Source organism: Hirsutella rhossiliensis, assembly GCF_020360975.1.
Source record: "Hirsutella rhossiliensis strain HR02 chromosome Unknown scaffold00015, whole genome shotgun sequence".
Classification (NCBI taxonomy): domain Eukaryota; kingdom Fungi; phylum Ascomycota; class Sordariomycetes; order Hypocreales; family Ophiocordycipitaceae; genus Hirsutella; species Hirsutella rhossiliensis.
Window position 1 is genome coordinate 1,666,242 of NW_025408681.1, and position 17,972 is coordinate 1,684,213.

General features: G+C 58.7%; 3 protein-coding genes across 3 annotated transcripts; 2 read left to right on the forward strand and 1 right to left on the reverse strand.

Moving 5' to 3' along the window:
- Positions 1-3,715: 3,715 nt before the first annotated feature.
- HRG_10405 (enoyl-(Acyl carrier protein) reductase domain-containing protein) lies at positions 3,716-4,777 on the forward strand (the record flags this gene model as incomplete). The annotated part of the gene is made up of 1 exon (XM_044868876.1): positions 3,716-4,777. One exon carries the CDS (start codon positions 3,716-3,718, stop codon positions 4,775-4,777), a length of 1,062 nt encoding a protein of 353 aa, XP_044716231.1.
- Positions 4,778-6,299: 1,522 nt separating this feature from the next.
- Positions 6,300-9,109, reverse strand: HRG_10406 (kinase; the record flags this gene model as incomplete). Its single annotated transcript, XM_044868877.1, has 6 exons — positions 6,300-6,398; positions 6,487-6,821; positions 6,876-7,776; positions 7,825-7,931; positions 8,000-8,237; positions 8,321-9,109. The coding sequence occupies 6 exons, from the start codon at positions 9,107-9,109 to the stop codon at positions 6,300-6,302; spliced, it is 2,469 nt and encodes an 822-aa protein (XP_044716232.1).
- Positions 9,110-13,628: 4,519 nt separating this feature from the next.
- Positions 13,629-17,622, forward strand: HRG_10407 (KH domain-containing protein; the record flags this gene model as incomplete). Its single annotated transcript, XM_044868878.1, has 5 exons — positions 13,629-13,989; positions 14,035-14,288; positions 14,351-15,724; positions 15,779-16,604; positions 16,661-17,622. The coding sequence occupies 5 exons, from the start codon at positions 13,629-13,631 to the stop codon at positions 17,620-17,622; spliced, it is 3,777 nt and encodes a 1,258-aa protein (XP_044716233.1).
- Positions 17,623-17,972: the final 350 nt, after the last annotated feature.

Consider the following 17,972-nt stretch of genomic DNA (forward strand, 5'->3'; position numbering starts at 1 on the left):
AGAAGCTCTGTTCCTTCAGCCGTGTTGCAGCGAGGCCCGGGTGGCTGTTTGGAGCTGCATGCAGCAATCAGCCTTTATCCATGTTCCTCTTTGCCTAGTCGAGTTCCTGGTCCAGAACTTCATGTTTTCGCCGTCGGCCAATCGCCAGGCTTCCGAGTCTAGCGGCTTACTTCTCTGCAAAGTTGTTGTCTTTCTTTGCGGCGCTCGTGTCTACCTCGCAGAGCCAGGAGGGATATCGCGATGGCCTTGGCCGACGACAATCTCGGTATTCAGTCCGCATCCGTTTCGGCGCAGCATCTTACCGACTTTTGACATTGTACCTTGATAATCGACACTGCCTCTTGCTCCTTGCCACAGCGGCCTCGCTCGTCGCCTCGGCACCCGCCGACGTCAAGGCCAGACAGAGGTAAGCTACTGTTGACGCGCCCTTTGATATAGACCTGCCTACCCGGGGTTTGTCTCTGCAGGCGCCTGACTCGGAATCACGCGTACAGCCGGCGGCCCTGGGCATCCTCTCCGGCAACCCGATGCAGATTGTCAAGGGCGCGCGGGACATTCGCGGCGGACACGTCAACGGCTGCCGGGCGCGAGGGGAATGCCGGTGCCGGTGCCGGTCTGGCGGCGGGGGCACCCGGCCTCTCCCATGCGTCTGCCTCGTCTTTGCTTCACAGGGGTCAACAGACGGGCATCCGCCGGGGGAGAGGAAATTTTTCTAATTGTAATATCCCAAGACAGAGCGTCACGACTGCGCAGGAGCATGGCACGACGGTGGCTTTCTTGGCCCTGGTGGCCTCTAACAGCGTAGTGTACCTGAACTCTCAATTCACTCTCTGCCATCCATTGCATAGAGCCAAGTGGCCATGACGGTGAGGTTCTGCCAACACATTCGCGGTCAAGGGAGCTAAATGGCTCAGTAATGGCAAACAAGGTCCGCACGGGGCGGGGGTTGAGGTGCTGACAGAGCCCGAGGAGAGGGGGGGAGAAGAAGAAAAGAAGGCTTTTCCTTGGTTGCCTGTTGGCCGGCTGGTTGATGCGGGGGAAGAAGGGATTGTTGGGGCACGGGGTATGGAAGAGTCTTGTTGTTGCTCATGTCTGTGCAGTGGCGGGCTCGTGATGGGACATCGAGGCCCAACGGGTCGGTTCTGGCATCATGATGATGGGCCGGGCACATGACTTGCAAGGACCGAGATTGGCCGACAGGGCTCCCATGTCTGGACTGCTGGGGATCCCGGGGAGACGGTAAGGGCATGGAAATGTCGGCTGGGCGCGTGACCGGTCGCGAGATTGCCATGCGTGGGCAGTCGGATGGGGGCGAGGGCTTGGCCCCCACGGGCACTTGTCCAGACCCAGGCCGGGCCGAGACCCAGACTTGGCGGGGATCTCTGGGTAAAATAAAATAAAAAGGGAAAAAGAAACGAGGATTGTACTGGGGGAAGTGGCTGTTGGTCGTGACAAACAGAGGGGAGGGGGAGGTATGAGGATGAGGGGGAGGAGGGATATGAGGGGGAGGAGGGATATGAGGATGAGGGGGGAGGAGGGAGACGACGAGTGACTTGCTGATTGATAATGATTCACGAGAGCAGCAAATGTTTTCCTACAGTGGCAAAAGCTCAGGTACCCGCCGTCGTGCCCAAGTACCTTGGGTAGCAAAGGAAAGGTGACGCGAGGATTGGCCCAAATAGACGCGAGCGGGCGGCGGCTGTCTGCAAACGACGCGAGCATTCTTTAACCCGTACGCTAAGGGAGACTCAAGGATACATGCTCCCGTATGCGACGCTGCTGCATTTCGCATGTACACTTTACCAAGCCGCCAACATGCCGTGCAGTACCAGCCAGGATGCATGCGGCGCGAGAGAGAGGACGAACGACCTTTTTTTTGTATACAAGCGAATGCGTCTCTCGGATACAGGGAACTAACTATCCGTGATTCAGGTACCGTGCGAGGCGCCGCGGGACCTACCCGCTGCTCCCCCCCACAGAGCGTTGGCTGGCGGAGAGCGCCGAGCCCCCTTTTCCCGCCCTCGATGTGTCCATGCATCTTCTCCTCATCCTTGGCAGAGCCGCCGACGGACTGGTTGGCCGATCGTGGACTGCCTCATGTTGCATCATTCATCATCGTGTGCGTGCGTTTCTCTCTCTCTCTCTCTCCAACGCTGAGCCGACCCTGCCTTGTCTGTCCCCCTACCTAGTCTTCATGTGTAAGACGACCGATGACAGGAAAGTAGAATGCGTTAAACACCTTCATGGACCGACTTGTAGACCATCATCAGCTCGTGGACCGACTTGCTCGAGCATCGACTCGGCAATGCCTGGCCATCATTCTCGTCGTGCTCTCCAGCCGCCATCTAATCCGAGACACCCTCACATTCCAGTCCCCCCCCCCGGAAAGAGAAAGCCCAAGAAACACCCCGTGGGGCTCGCTCTCTTCCTACAGCTTATGCAACCGTTTGTCTCAACAGCTGTCTATATGGTTGCAGACCGATATCGCACCCATTCATCCATTATTCAGCTCGCTCATAACCACGGAGCCCTCCCCCCTTTTCCTTGTATTTATGAAGTATTTCATTTTCATTTTCGCCAATTGTCTTCCCCCCAGTTTTTATTTTCCACCTCGACTCCTTTATTTTCGGTCCCCCCGTGCCTCACACCCTCTTGGATATTGGTTGTGTGTGTGTGCGCGCGCGCCCCGTTGACCTGCACCCGTTTTTCCTCGGCCCGCCATTCACGCCCTCTCACCAACTGCCTCCCCGGCTACTCATCCAACTAACAAAGAGAAAGGAGGCAGAAGAGCGGACAACCGTCGACGGATTTCGGACCATTCTTGAAACGGACACCGCACAGTTTCAAGAGTCATTCATCGACGACAAGCCCAAAAAAAGGAGGGCCGACTCTCGCTCCCATCCCATCCATCCCAGCTACCCACTTCTTCGGCACTGCGGGCCCTGCTTGACTCTTCTTTCGCTGCCGCCTGGCGCCAAGAGATTCACTTGCGCCAGCTTCAACTCTCTTTTTCGTCGATCCCGAACATCCGCTGTCAGGCCTTGACCCTTACCTTCCTTCCCGGTTCACCTCGCCACCCGTTTCTGTTACAGGACGAGGACACACCACACACACACTCTCTCTCTCTCACTCTCTCTCTCTCTGTTTTCCCTCCGACGGTCCAACGGTCGCTGAAACAGACGCGAGAAAAAAGTAGAGCGCAAAAAGCCCCCGACCAACACGCCAGGCCCTCATCCCACGCCCCCTGCTAGCCTCCTCCCGACTCCTGGCAACGCCGCCAGATTTGGGCCCCTCCCCCCTCCCCACTCGGGGTCCAACCTGCAGAGCTTTTCCGTCGTCGTCGCCAGGACGGACCAGAGGTTCCACTGTTGCGGTCAAGGAGAGCAAAGACCAGCCCTCGATTCACTTATCAGCTCGCTCTCGCGCGCTCTCCTTTCCCCCTCCCTCCCCTCTCACCTCTTCTCCTTCACTCAACTCTTTCTCACTCTCCACTTCCTCACTCTCACCCTCACTCTCATCACTTCTTCTTCTTCTTCCTCTTCTTCTTCCCTGCTGTGTCCTTTCGTTAACCTCTTAATCCCTTACTTCACCCCTACAAGTTGTCCCTCGACCAGAGAGACACAGAGGGAGAGATCTTCTCCTCTCGCCCCTTTTTCCCCTCCTCTCCTCGACAGACCACACCTTTCCTCCTCTCCCCATCACAACTTACACAATAATGGCCTCGTCGGCACGAAACGCCCTGCGGCTCTCCCGCGCCGCCGCCCCCCGTCGCGCCATCAAGGCCACCACCCCGTCCCGCTTCCTCTCCGCCACGTCCGCCCTGCGCGTCTCCGACACGCATACCAACAAGCGCGAGGTCAAGTTCACCGTCTTCGGCGCCAGCGGCCAGAGCGACAGGCATACCCTCCAGGTCCCCGAGGCCGCGCCCCGGCTCCCCGCCGATAGCCCCGATGCCCCCGTCGAGCCCCTGAGCAGCAAGGTCTACGCCTCCATGCCACACACGATGCGCAACATGACCGTCTTTGGCAAGACCATCCTCGTCACCGGCGGTGCTCGTGGCCTCGGCAACCACATGGCTCGTGCCTGTGCCGAGGCTGGCGCAAAGAACATTATCCTCTTCGACGTCAACCAGGAACTCGGTGACAAGGCCGCCGCCGAGCTTCATGACAAGTCGGGTCTGCCCGTCACCTTCTACCGCGTCGACGTGCGTGACGGCAACGCCATCAACGCCGCCGTCGAGTCCGTCACCGAGCAATTTGGCGCCCCCGACGTTCTCGTCAACGCCGCCGGCATCGCAGACTCCAACATCAAGGCCGAGGACTACGACGAGCAAATGTTCCGCCGCCTTATCGACATCAACCTCACCGGAACCTTCCTCATGTCCAAGGCCGTCGGCCGCGCCATGATGGACGCCAAGAAGCCTGGCAGCATCGTCCTCGTCGCCTCCATGTCCGGCTCCGTCGTCAACTATCCGCAGGAGCAGAGTTGCTACAACGCCTCGAAGGCCGGCGTCATCCAGTTTGCAAAGTCAATTGCCTCCGAGTGGGCCAAGTACAAGATCCGCGTCAACTGCATCTCCCCCGGCTACATGGACACGGCTCTCAACCGCGTCCCCGCCCTCGAGGCCCAGAAGAAGATCTGGAGGTCTCTCACCCCGCAGGACCGCCTCGGCGACGTCGACGAGCTCAACGGCCTCTGCGTCTTCCTCGCCTCCGACTCCTCCAGCTTCATGACGGGCGCAAACGTCCTCATCGACGGCGGCTACTCGTGCTACTAGGTCGCCCCCCCCGTCACCATCTCGCGAGACCGCTAGACGGCTCTCTGCACTCACATCCACCATCATCGTAGTGGCCGTCTTTGCCACTCACCTTGTCACCCTGCATCTTGACATTTCATGTTTGGAGTTCAGGATTTCTCCCTATTTTTCTTTGTCATACTCGCATGTGTGCGCGGAGGTTTAGCTGTCGTCTCCGACCTTGTGTGAGCTACTTTTGGCTGTCGAGAGAGAAGACGGGTGCGAGGGGAAAAGCATCGGATATAGAGGATCATAGAGAGGACAATGGCCGCATAGGCATGCTTCCATACAGATTCGGAATAGAGGGCGGCATCGCGGGGCACTACTGGTCTAGATGAATACATTAGCGAAAGTGCTTAATGATTTGCCATCATATATCCTGGCCAGCTTCTGCGACTGCTTCGAGTCCCCCTATTCTTGGTGGCGTTTGGGCCCTCGTTTCATTCAGTGTGCCGACTTGACCATCTCCATGAAACCTCGCATTGACTCCAGTCCCACTGTGTTTACCCCGAGCGGACACGCTCGGCCACGATTCCGACGGACACGCACGCAATCCATGGGCCCAGCTTTGGCATTCAACTGTTGCTATCGAATCGCTTTGCGATCGCACAAGCAAGCCAGCCATCCACTCCCAGGGGCCATCATCGGCTAAGGACCCTTGCCCATGCTCACTGCACACAGGGCTCATCGCTTCTAGTACCCTTTAGTACCCTTTCCCCTGCCTCGGCTCCTTGCAGAATCGCCAAGTTTCCTCTCCATTTCTGCTTCATCGTGCCGGCCGGCATCAATGGCCACCTCGCGCATTCCACATCGTCAGAAGGATCATCATCCCGCCATGCGGGGGAAAAAAAGGAGAATGCAGCAACCGGAGGTAAATGCCGACGGAATTGCTCCACTATCCAATGCCATCCATGACCAGCCGCCGGTTGTCCGAAGTACATTAACCAGCTTGGCCCGGCATAGACAAGAGACGGGGCGGCAACGCAATGTCTATGCAGCAGAAAAGAACTGTCCGCGAAAGAGGGGAGATTCATGCTCCCCAAAAGCAGGGCAACTTTTGTTTCAAAACCAAATCGCTGGAATCGTGTCTCCGTGCTCGAGATAGGGACAACCAGGCAGTCAAGTTGTTCGCTCAAGAGGGACAGGCTCGGCTGTCCTCGCAGTGCCTTCCACGAGGGGGGAAAGGAAGAAAGCCAGTTCGTCGTGGTTGCGCTATCCGACCACCAGGTCGACGTCGCCCGCGTCGCGGTGGCGAAGGTTGGCGCATGCAAAGAAGGAAATATCTCGCCATTTGCTCCCGAATTCTCACGATGCTAGCGTTGCTCCCTTCCATCTGGAAGGTGGGGCTCGCGTGACCCTGTGGGTTTGTGACACGGCATGATCGACTGCAGTTGCTGGTCCAAAAATGTATGGCTGTCACCACTTCGTCCAGGCACCGGCATCCGGGGTCAGTCGACAGCTGCCACGTCATTTTCTGAGAATTGGGACGAGACATCGTGGCCGATTAATGCTTCCGGGCCTTCTCCTGAGCCCGCTGCTCCCGCGCGGCTCGCACGAGAGGCGATAGTTGCGCCAGGTCAACGCACTGTTTCATGAAATCGTGCTGATTCGCGCGTTAGTACGGAAGACGGAAGCCGGTAGCGACTCGAGATGTTATGGGGGAGACGGGAAAGGAAAAGGAATGCTCTTACCCTGAGCAGATCGTGAGCGCTGGCTCGCTTCTCCGGGTCCACCTTGAGCGCAAAATAGAGAAAGTCTCGGAAAACGGGAGAGAGCTCGTGCTCGTTCTTAATCTGCGGCGTGCCGTTGGTGGCAATCAACCAGAGGGCCCGCAGCGGCGATTCCGTCAGGTATGGGGGTTCCCCTTCAATCATCTCAATGGCCATGATTCCAAGAGACCAGATGTCAACCTTGCGGCCGTATTCCTTTCTAGTGACGACCTCTGGCGCCATCCAGTATGGTGTGCCCACCATGGTCGTGCGCTTGTTCTGCGCCTCGTTGATCGTGGCACAAAAGCCGAAGTCGGCTGTGTTGGGTCAGTGAAGGACCTCGGCAATGTGTGCGCTTGCGCTCAACTTACTGAGCTTGATGCTGCCCTCATTGGAGAGCAAAATGTTGTCCGACTTGATGTCGCGGTGAATGACGCCCTTGGAATGCAAATGCTGCAGCCCTTTCAGCGTCTCGCGGCAAACTGAGGCGATCTGGCCCTCGGTCATGATGTTAAAGGTGACCACGTCCGTGAGGCTGCCGCCTTCCATAAACTCCATCACTACCCAGAGCTCTCCACCGCAGAGGTAGCTGTCAATGAAGTTGACAATGTTTGGGTGCGAGCTGTCCTTCATGACCAGAATCTCATTGATGATCAAGTCCTTCTTGGGTTGTTGCTCCAGATTCATCTGCTTGATGGCGACGAGGCGGTTGGTCCCTCGTTCGTAGCCCGTGAACACGCCGCCAGATGCGCCTTGCCCAATCTTGGTGAAACCTCGGAAAACATCCCGAGGGTCGCCCTCGTTGCAAATACGCTTCAGAGAGGCTATCACGTCGACCCCATTGCTCTGCCGGTTACGCTGTCGTGGTCTCGCCGCCGGAACGCCGGCGTGGCCGGGCTGCTGGCGGTGTGCGAGTTGGCCGTTTGCTTCAATCGGCCGGCCGTAGCCGGGAACGTGATGCGGACCGGGGATCACGGCTTGTTGAGGCGCTTGTCTCTTGCTCGGCGCCCGGCCGACATGGCCTGACATGGCCGCTTGGGCCTGAGCCAAGGCCTGCTCCTGCTGCTGCTGCATGAGCGCCTGCTGATAAGCGGTCGCTTGGGCGGCGTGATTCGGTTGAGGGGTCGGCGGGCTGTAGCGTGACTGTCCGTTGGCACGAGAGTTGGACCGTGAACGATGTTCTTCCGGCAGCATGGGCACGCCGGCCTTGCCCTGGCCATAGAAGCTAGACGCAGGATCCTCCACTGGTTGGGACATGCCGATGCCCGAGTCCTTGGTCGAGTACGAGCTCGGCGGCACAGACTTGTTGTTCATGCTGACCGGAGGCTTCGGTGCAGGTCGGCTGGGAATCATGTCTTTGCCGGGCGAGGGTTTCTGGCTACGAGCTGTCGGGACGGGGGGGGGAGGTCGAGGATTCTCAAAGCTTCCTGGAAATTGAAAACTGGTTAAAGGGAGTTCGCGAGCAGCGGGCAAGAGCCGTGATCTGGAGACTTACCCATGTAGTTGGTAGGGTACATAGCCGGCGACGTCGGATTCAACGGGGGTGTGCCGTAGTGACGCATGTCTGGAGATGCCGCGTGGTGGAATTTTTCCAGACTCTGGTCTTCGGGAGGCCGTTCTGTGGTTTCCTTGTAGAATTGCAGAATGTCCACCATTGTCTGCGGGTTTTCCCTTCGTTCCTTTTCGGGGATTCCGCTCTCGTTGATGAGCCGCTGCCATTCTTTGGGAAGACCCTGCACAAACGCGAGTTAGCACCGTCCTGCCATGGCCGCTAGGACCAACAGAGGTTGGGTGGGGGGCGGGAGAATCGACGAACAGTGAATTGCCCGGTCGAGCTGTCGTATCCTACGTGTGTGACGTGGACAGGATTCTCCGGGGCAGATATGACAGGCTTCTTCTGGGAGCCGACCAAGCTGTTGACGATGGCAGAGAGGCCTGACTTCTTGCGCAAGATGCCCGGCTTTGGCTCTTTGGCCTCGTCGGAGAAGCGCTTGGGACTCGTGACTTGGCTCTCGGGCATCCTCGCGATCTGCACCTTTTCCGAGTCGGAGGTGTCCATGCTGCTAAAGGTTGCCGCGGATCGGGGAGCCGGACTGGCAAGCTGGGAGTCGGTCGCGGGCTTGGGGGGCGGGGGAGCGTCTGGGCGCTGCAGCGAGGCTCGAGGACTAGCAAGGCCGCTGGCCTCAATCTGGCTGAGGATGGCGGCGCCGTCAAAGGGCGCGCCGAGGAGGTCGTCGGATACCTTGAGGCTCAGGCGGCGCGGGTGGAGATCGGCAAGGTGGTTCGGGGGATTGGCGAGCGCGGAGTAGGCGCTGGGGTGGTTGGTGGTGCCGACGCTGAAGGCGGCGTAATCTCCTGCCTGGGGCGAGACGGGAGATGCATTCGACGACCACTGTGCGTAGGGAGGAGACGAACTGTTGTTGGAGGCGTTGGAGTAGGAAGAACGGCCGCGGGGGGGAGGCCAAAGGCTCTGGGAGCTGAGTCTGCTGTCGACGGAGCGGGCGTCGAAGCCGCAGTCGAAGGCGGATGATGGGGAGGCGGGGTGTTTCTTGACGAGTTTGCGACGTTGAGAAAGGCCGTTGGAAGGCAAGCCCTGGCCGTCCATGATGTTGGCCACCCTTACCTAAAAAAGGTCTCAGAGAGCGGCCCGGGGCAGAGGGTGTGCAGAGCGGTCCTGCGGGCTCCGTTTATTACCACCAAAGGCCAATTTCGGCGCAGGCAGAGGAGAGCGGGAGTGGGCGGGCGTGCCAAAAGAGAGCGCGCGATGGCGTGGGATGCAGATGTCCCAGTGGAGCGGCGCCAGGTACCTCTGGGCGCTGCGCACTGGCAATAAACAATGGCCGGTACCCGTCGAGCCGTGGTTGCGAGAGAAGGACGTGTTTGGGGTACTGTGCTGTGCCTGTACAGCAGTACAGTACATGCGCGCACGTGCATGCGTGTGCGTGGTGCCTTTGTGCATGCGTCGACGGAGCCCGCCGGGCACCTCGAGTGTGGTGGCAGTGGGCGCGTTCAGGTGACGGGCCCGGGCTCGACTATCGCTGTCACTGTCAGTCTGGTGTCGAGAGGAGTGGTCGAGGACGGACGGAAAGCGAGGGAAGGGGGGAGGGGAGTGTACGTCTGATGGGCGGGGGGGAGGGGTGAGCTTTGTTGACGGGTATCCGTACAGGTAAGAAAGAAGGCCGTGCCCGTACCTACGGGTTGGGAGGAGTTGGGACGAGAGGTACCGATTTGTTTGCTCGCCCCAATGTGTTTTCTGCTGCAAGGAAGGAGGGGGCGGCGGCGGCGGTGGGAGAGGCGGAACAGAGAATAGCGCTCGTGAAACGCGCGAGCGAAGGAGAAGAAAACGAGCGGATGAAAAGAGAGAAAGGGCTGGAAATGAATCGGAGGGAGTGGCAGCCCGGACTTGATGAGAATGCGTCTGCTTGCTGTTGTCAATGCCGTTCGAGGCCATGTTGCAGATTGGGCACGTCGATACGGGTACTTTTAGCTCCAAGGGCAACCCAAACCAAAAGCGCCCCCGCCAGTGCAGCACTACAGAGGCATAAGTACGAGGCATGTTCCTGCCTTAGTAGGCATGTGGGCATGGACATGTACTGTACAGTGCGCACCGCTTGGGCACGCTAGGTTCAGCACCGAGAGCAGTCGGTTATTTCGGCGAGGGCAGCAACAAACAAAAAGCACGTCTCCCGCCTGCGATGCCGGCCTGTGGTGACCGACCCCCTGTGGAGTCCTGCCAAGTACTGTACCGACCAGAGCCAAGACGATGTACCTGGCGCGGGGCAGCAAGTATCGCTCAAAGGCGCTGGTGTTCTCTCGCTCATAACGAGTGCAGTGCAGGTCCCGTCTGTGTGAATGCCTGTACAGTGCCGGCACTGTCCCTGGTGCCCGGGTGGGTCTTGCGGGCACCTGCCTGGGTACCTCGAACGACGCTTGAGGCAGGGCTTTGTTTTGTTGATGAGTGGATGACCCTACAACTCGCTTGCAACTCTTTCAAAACATCCCCCGCGGCTAGACGTGCATCACAGCTCCCGTGCCCTCTGTCACGGCGTGGCAGCCCCTCGTGGCCTTGTGAGGTGCAGTTGGCTCTGGGGTTACAACACACACGAGGCAGAGAGCTTCAGTGGTTGGATGGCTGCATGGCACCCAACCAGATCCACTCGTGCACTTGGATGGGAAAGCCCTGAGGGTACTTTGTAGGCGCACTTGACTTTTCCACCTCATCCGATCAACACCCACATGTACTGTACAGTGTACAGTACCAATACAGTACCTACCTACCTACCTACCTACCTACCTACCTTACTTGGAACACAAGCTTCAAGCAAGACCGCTGGGAGCTTCATCGAGGCTGCGATTCAGGCAGAATACACAATACACAACATGATATCACTTTGGAGGCCTTACTAATGCAAGTTGGCTTGGCTTGGCCAAGCTCATTGCCAGGGGCCCAACCCAGCTTGCATTCCTAATCTGAAACGCTCAGCATCTCGTCGTGGGCGCAACAAAAAGCGCATCCACGACATGATCCCAGGCACCACCGTCATTGCGGGCGGGCGACGACCTCTGGTCCGTTGGCTGTTGGTCCTTGGTCCGATGCTCGCCCCCCAAGGCGAGAACAATGAAGACGTTGCAAGGGTTCGCTGCCCGAGTACAGTTATGTACTTACAGGCAGACCTGCAACCATGACAGCGACAGAGGTCTCATTACTGAGGCACACACATGCGGTACACGCGGCATGCTGCACGGCTACTCGAGATGATGTGTTCCATACGGACTGTACATACCTCCCTGACCCATCTCCAGAATCAAATCGAAATGAGCGTCTGTCGGCTTCCATGGCGCAGGCTCCGCACATGCCTCGGGCCGCTGCTGCTTCCGGCGGCTCAGGAACCACGCTTTAGGGTAGGTGGGCGAGCGAGCGCGGGCGTCACGGCCGCTGCATCTTTGGGCGGCCGCAGCGCCACCAACAGACCGACAAGGGAACTGCTCCAAGAGCCCAGGGGACAGCCGACGCGTCGCGCCTTGTTGACCAAGGCATCGGCCTCTTACCTGACGCATGGAGGTCGGGGATGCGGGCGCGAAGCCGGCGTTTGGCCCTCGTGTAGCCGGGTTATCCTTGCCATGGCCCCTTGATTGATTGCTCTCGTCTCATCCAAGCCTTGCTTGTCGAGGGCACGGCCGGCTCAGACATGTACCGTACAGTAATGCGAGCAAGCCTCAACGTCAGTGAACGGACAATTCCAGTGCCGCCAACAGACAGCGAGCCCGGGCTCCAGCCTCTCTGCTTCCCCTGGAAGAAGCCCAAAGAACGGCCTCGAGACATGGAGGCGCAGGTACCGCACCCCAATAAGCAAGTCAACAAATCATCTTGTTGGCAGGCGTTTGAGACAAGTTCCCCGCCTCTCCAGCGCTTCCATCCCAGCAGTCTGCCTCGAGGACGAGGGCAATCCTGGCACCGAAATAGACTACGGAGTAACTTAGTTAATAGCACTCGCATGCTCAAGGGAAAGCGCATCGGCGATGCAGAGCACGGGCTAGGAAGCCTATGGCCTTGGCATCAAGCCAGGTAGCTGTACAGTACAGATGACGATTCTTCAAGCGTCGTCCGGTGTCACCTTTGCATCCTGACCATCGGCAATGTCGCCGCTGGATTGGATATCTGTCTTCCGGCCCCGTCCAAAGTCATCTCATCCGGGAAGCGAGATATCTGCAGCTCACCGGGCGGGCACCTTTCCTCTCTTAATCACGGGAAATCAGACAACAATGAAACCTGGACCTTACTCAGAGTCCCAAGCAAGCAAAGGCAAGCCCCAAGGTCATCCGTCTGGGCCGGAGGCTCCCCCAGATAAGTTAAATTACTTGTTCTGCCTCGTTCAAGTCCATGGACCGCCGTACAGTGTGTGCGACTGTCGCCGATCTTTGCTCTCGGTCGTCGGATCATCTGCCTTGTCTTTCAGATCCCTCGTGGGATTAAGCTGCAGCAGTATTAGCCCCTGACCCATGATCCTCGGCTAATAAACTTCTGACGATGCGGAGGGTTCGGCGAGGTCATTCACGGAGACGCAAATCGCTCGTTCCCCAGACTCCAGGCTTGCTTGGCATGCATCCTCGGCGAGCAATCGATTAGTGTGCATTTTTAGTTTAGCCTCCCGTGAAGATAAAAAAACAGGCAAGTCGACGTCTTCTCGAGCTCGTCAACCACTGCAGCCTACCTACCTAATAATGGAACAGGCGCAGCTGCCCCTCCCACACCCCCTCTGGTACCTATCAACAGATTTTCCGCCACATCACCCTGGGGCATTTGAGGGGTCGACCACTCACCTCATCTGAAGGGAACGTGTCATGAAATTATACGTTGCACGGAGTACATGCCCGAAAGACACCGAGTGAATTAGGTACCCAACCGCCCGATTCTTCCTTGAACATCGAGCCCACTAAGGTAAGTAGGTACCTGCCTCAAGGTACCTTAGGTAAGGCAGTACATTAGGTACAGTAAGCAGTGGTCTTTGCCCACCGTTCAGCACGCACAAAGTCGCCAAGTCACCTGATCAGTCCCGTGACCTAATGGCCTGTCCTTTTTCAGGGCCACTCCCGCTCCGTCTTTTCTGTGGGGACCGTTTCACCGCCGTCGGCCAGATCCCTGACTGGCCAGAAAAGCCAACGTGAACTTGGCGAGGAAGGCTGGAGAAACTTCCACCTCGCCGTCATCTCTCGTCTCGCATCGCTGCTGTCCATCCGAATCGTCCTCAGCCTCTCTGGTCTCCGCCGCCTCTTCTGGTCTGTTCTTCTGGTAACCGGTAACCGTTGTCTTTGGTGTCAGCATCATGCTCTAGGCACCATCGACTCTTCTCAGCGTGTCTTGTACTCTCTCGGAAAGCCCCCGCCCAAAGCCATCCTCCACCGTCTCTCTGCTCGTGCGAGAGACGACTTTGCTACGCCCAGTAACCAGCGCTGGTACGTCGAGCAGGTGCGCCGGGACTCGCTCCAGCGCACACTTACCCCGACCCCATTTGTCCATGGCAATGGCTTGCTCACCATACCTATGCAATAGTTGTAACTCCCAACGACTACCCATCTGAATAGAACAATTGTCCCTCCTCTCGGTCGCCTGCATCGCTCGAAACATGTCTTCTGGAAACACTGCATCCGCTGCTGGCCTCGTCAATGGCGGCGAGGAATCTGCCGCTCAGAAGCTTCTCCAGAAGCACGCCGAGACTCCCCACCACGTCACTGTGGAGGATGCCCCGGACGAGGACGAGCCCGTCAAGCCCGCCGCCGATTCCGCCGGCTCGCAAGCCCCGTCCATGAGCGCAAAGGCCGCGGGCAAGCAGAAAGACAGCCAGGGTCCAAAAGCACGCCTCGACACCCAGTCGCATGAACTCTTCCCCGAGCTCGGAGCCCCCAAGGGTAAGAGTGTCAATGTTGCTCCCGTCTGGGGCGCCAAGAGCAATGCCAATGGCCCATCCAACGGTGCTGCCTCCAATGGTGTTTCGCGATCCTCGACACCGGCTTCGGGCGCTGCTACCCCAGCCCCGGCCGCCACTCCGTCCATGTTCATCCCTGGCCGCAACGTCGAGTCTGTCACCCTGGAACCGCAATTCATCCTGCCACGTGGCCAACTGAAGCGCCCGATTCCGGACATTATGAAGGACATCAACCGCAAGTCCCGGGCCAACGTCACCATGGCCACGGCTTCCAACGGTCGTCTCCGATTCGATGCTACCGGGCCCCAGGATGTCGCTCAACAGGCGCTCAAGGACCTGGTTCAGCAAATCGGGACAAGAGTACGAACTGCGCATTGAACCTCTTTGCCCATGAAATTGACTCCGTGGCTGACATGTACCAGACTTCTGTCAAAGTCCCCATTCCTCACAGCGCACGAGCCCACATCATCGGCAAGGGTGGTTCAACCATCAGGGCTCTCCAAGAGAAGACTGGGGCCAAGATCCAGCTGCCCAAGGTCGAGGACAATCCCGCTCTAGACGAGGACGACGACACTACAATTGACGTCATCGTCGAGGGCAATGCTCTCTCCGCCGCCTCGGCTCGGAACGAGATTCTCAAAATCGCGGGAGAGCGGGCGGCCAACGTGCAGACAAAGGTCCGCGGCATTCCCGCAGCTTTCTATCCCTTCATCGCTGGGCCGAGCAACTCCTTCGTGCAGACCTTGGAGGACAACAACGGCGTGCAGATCCGCGTCCCTGCTCACCAGGCCTTTGTGCGCGCTGCGCCGCCGGTGGCTCCCGGTCCCGGTCAAAGACCCGTCTTTTCTCCCGCCGGGGCTGACGATGACCACATTCAACTTGCTGGAGACCGAGCCGCCGTTCAAAAGGTTCGTGCCGAGATTGAGCGTCAGGCAGCCGAACTCCACAAGCAGCTCGAGACAGAGCAGCTGTCCATCCAGAGAGGCCGGCATCAGTTCATCGTCGGCAGCCGAGGTCTCCCGGCCGAAGACTTCTTTGCCGAGACCGGCTGTGCCATCTTGTTGCCTTCTGATGGCGAGGACGACACGGTGACCGTGGTCGGGCCGGCTGACCGAGTACCGGCCGCTCTGGACAAGGCCATGGATCTGGCCATGGGGATGCAAATGTCCAACATTGATGTTGCAAGATTCCACCGCAACGCTCCGGGCGGAGCTGCTGCCCATGCCGGCTATGTCACTCGCTACCTGCGGCATCGCAGGGAGATTGACCGTCTCGAGAAGCTGTACAACGCGCACATCAACACTCCGTTCTCGCCGGACGGCGCTCTGCCTTGGGAGCTGTATTCCCGAGAGGGCAAGAACGCCATCCGGGCGCAATCTGAAATCACCGGCATCATCAATGGCCACCCCCCGTCACGAATGCAGGCAATTCCAATTGACCCATTCTTCCACCAACACCTGCGTAACGACATCACGCCAAAAGTCAAACAGGACTATGGTGTTCAGGTGGTTGTTCCCGATACCTCGGAAGCCAACGCCCCAGTCTTGTTGGTCTACGAGGGCCCAGAACCGACTGAAGGGCTCTACCAACTTCCTCGCACCCGCCCGTCGGATTCGGAGATCCAGGCGTTTCAAAGGAGCCTCGAAGATGCGCAGAAGCACATCCTCGACCTCATCAACAAGCAGGAAGCCATCACCAGTGCATCTCTGGACGTGCCCCCCAAGTTCCACGAAAGACTTCGAAGGTTCATCAAGAAGGAACAGGAGAAGAGATCGTCGGATCAGATCCCTATCAGGGTAACAAAGGTCGGCACGACTATCACGCTCCGCGGCCCCGAATCTGCGGTCCAGTCGCTGGCTAGCAAGGCCGCGGCCTTTGTCGAGCAGGAAAAGGAGGATGAAAAGGAACGCGGATTCACCCTGACCTTTGACTTCCCCCAGAAGTACGCTAACCACCTCATCGGCAAGGGAGGCAGCAACATCAGGGAGCTCCGCGACCGCTTCGACGTCGAGATCCAGGTCCAAGACGGGAAGGTTGAGTTGAAGGGCCCCAAGGCCAAGGCTGAAGCTGCGCGGTCTCACATCCTCAGCCTCGGCCGCGCCCTGGCGGATGAGACGACGCATGTGCTCAAGATTGACCCCAAGTATCATAGGGAGCTGATTGGGGCGCAAGGCGGCCAGATCAACCGCTTGCAGAATCGCTACAAGGTTCTCATCTTCTTCCCGCGATCTGCGAAGAATGCGGCCGACGATCAGTCCAATGCCGACGCGGCAAGCGAGACTGGCAAGCCCCGCCGGCAGCAGGCGCCGGACGAGGTGATGATCCGCGGGCCCAAGAAGGGTGCCGACGAGGCCAGGGACGAGATCTTTTCCCTCCACAAGTACCTCGAGGAGCACTCTGTCACTGCGGCAGTCCCGGTGCAGCAGAAGCAGGTCGGATCCCTGATCGGCCAGGGCGGCGCTGCATTGGACGAGCTGCGGCAGGCTACGGGTGCCAGAATCGACGTACCCGCGGATCGTGACACGGACATTGTGGACATCTTGATCAAGGGTACTGCGTCCCAGGTCGCCAAGGCGCGCAAGGTGCTCGAGGAGAAGCGTGCCGTCTTTGACGACACCGTTGTCCAGACGATTGACGTGGACAAGAAGCTTCACAAGGCCTTGATTGGCCCTGGCGGTAAGAGCTCGCTTCCGAGGTGCGCCCTTGAGGCCCAGTGACTGACCAGCCTCCAGGCTCCATCCTCCGGAACATTGTGGTGGAGGCCGGCGGCTCCGACGATCGACGCAGTCTTGCTCGTACCATCCAATTTCCCAAACAGGATGCGGACGGCAATACGATCAAAGTTGAGGGGCGGACCGAAGTCGTGCAAAAGATTATCAAGCGCATCCAAGAGATTGTGGCCGAGCGAGGGAGCCAGGTGACGGAGGTGGTGGACGTGCCCATTGACAACCACCGGTCTCTGATTGGCCGCGGCGGAGACGTCAAGCGCCAGATGGAGTCCAAGTTGACTGTGTCCATCGACGTGCCCCGGCAGGGCGACGGCAACACCGGCGTCAAGGTGACGGGCCGACCAGAGAACGTGGCCAAGGCTAAGGAGCACATCTTGGACATTGTCAAGCAGCAGCAGGGTGAGACAATGCAGATCCCCCGCTGTGTCCACCACGCCGTGTCCAACAACGGCCAGATCTTCCGTCAGCTTCGAAACAACTACCAGGTGACGGTGGATCATGCGGGCCAGAAGGTGCCGGCCAAGTCCGACTCATCGACCAGGGCCAACGACGGAGCGCTGCCGTTGATCACAGACGACGCCGACGCGACAGCGGATGTGCACTCGTGGAAGGTGGTGAAGACGGCGTCAGGGGAGCAGGGCGACATTGCCTGGGTCTTGAGGGGCACGCCCGAGAACGTGGCCAAGGCCAAGGAAACGATCCAGAAGGCGCTGGAGCAGGCGCAGCAGAATGACTCGACGGGCTATCTTGTGCTTCCGGATCCAAAGACGTATCGCCACGTCATTGGGCCCAACGGCTCCAAGGTCAACTCTATCCGGCAGCAGAGCGGCTGCAAGATCCAGGTGCCGCGGGATCAAGCCAAGGACGAGGCAATTGAAATTGTGGGCAGCGAGGACGGCGTCGAGAAGGCCAAGGATCTGGTTCTGGCGGCAGTCCGGGAGGCGCTTGACAGGGCCAAGGAGTAGGCTAAAGGCCGATTTCGAGGTTTCGGTGCCGGTTCAAAAAAAACCCCCAGAAAGGCTGGGGCTTTGGCTTCCGAGGCAATGCTCGTGCTGGGGCGAAAAAGTGAGGCAACGGGGCACTATATCTATATATACAAGGCAAGCTACGAAGCTAGTGAGGAGTATTGCATCGCGACTGCACAACCTCGGCGCGATGTGGCGGAGGAAGGGCCTTGGGGGTTCTGGGGGTCATAAGCAGAAAAGCTAGCTAGGAAACAGTCTGTCTACAAGTGCTGCAGATTGATGCTCGAAGACTCGTGTCATGATGGTGGGCTGCTGGTGACAAAATGCGGTGACGCTGGACCCGCACCCGC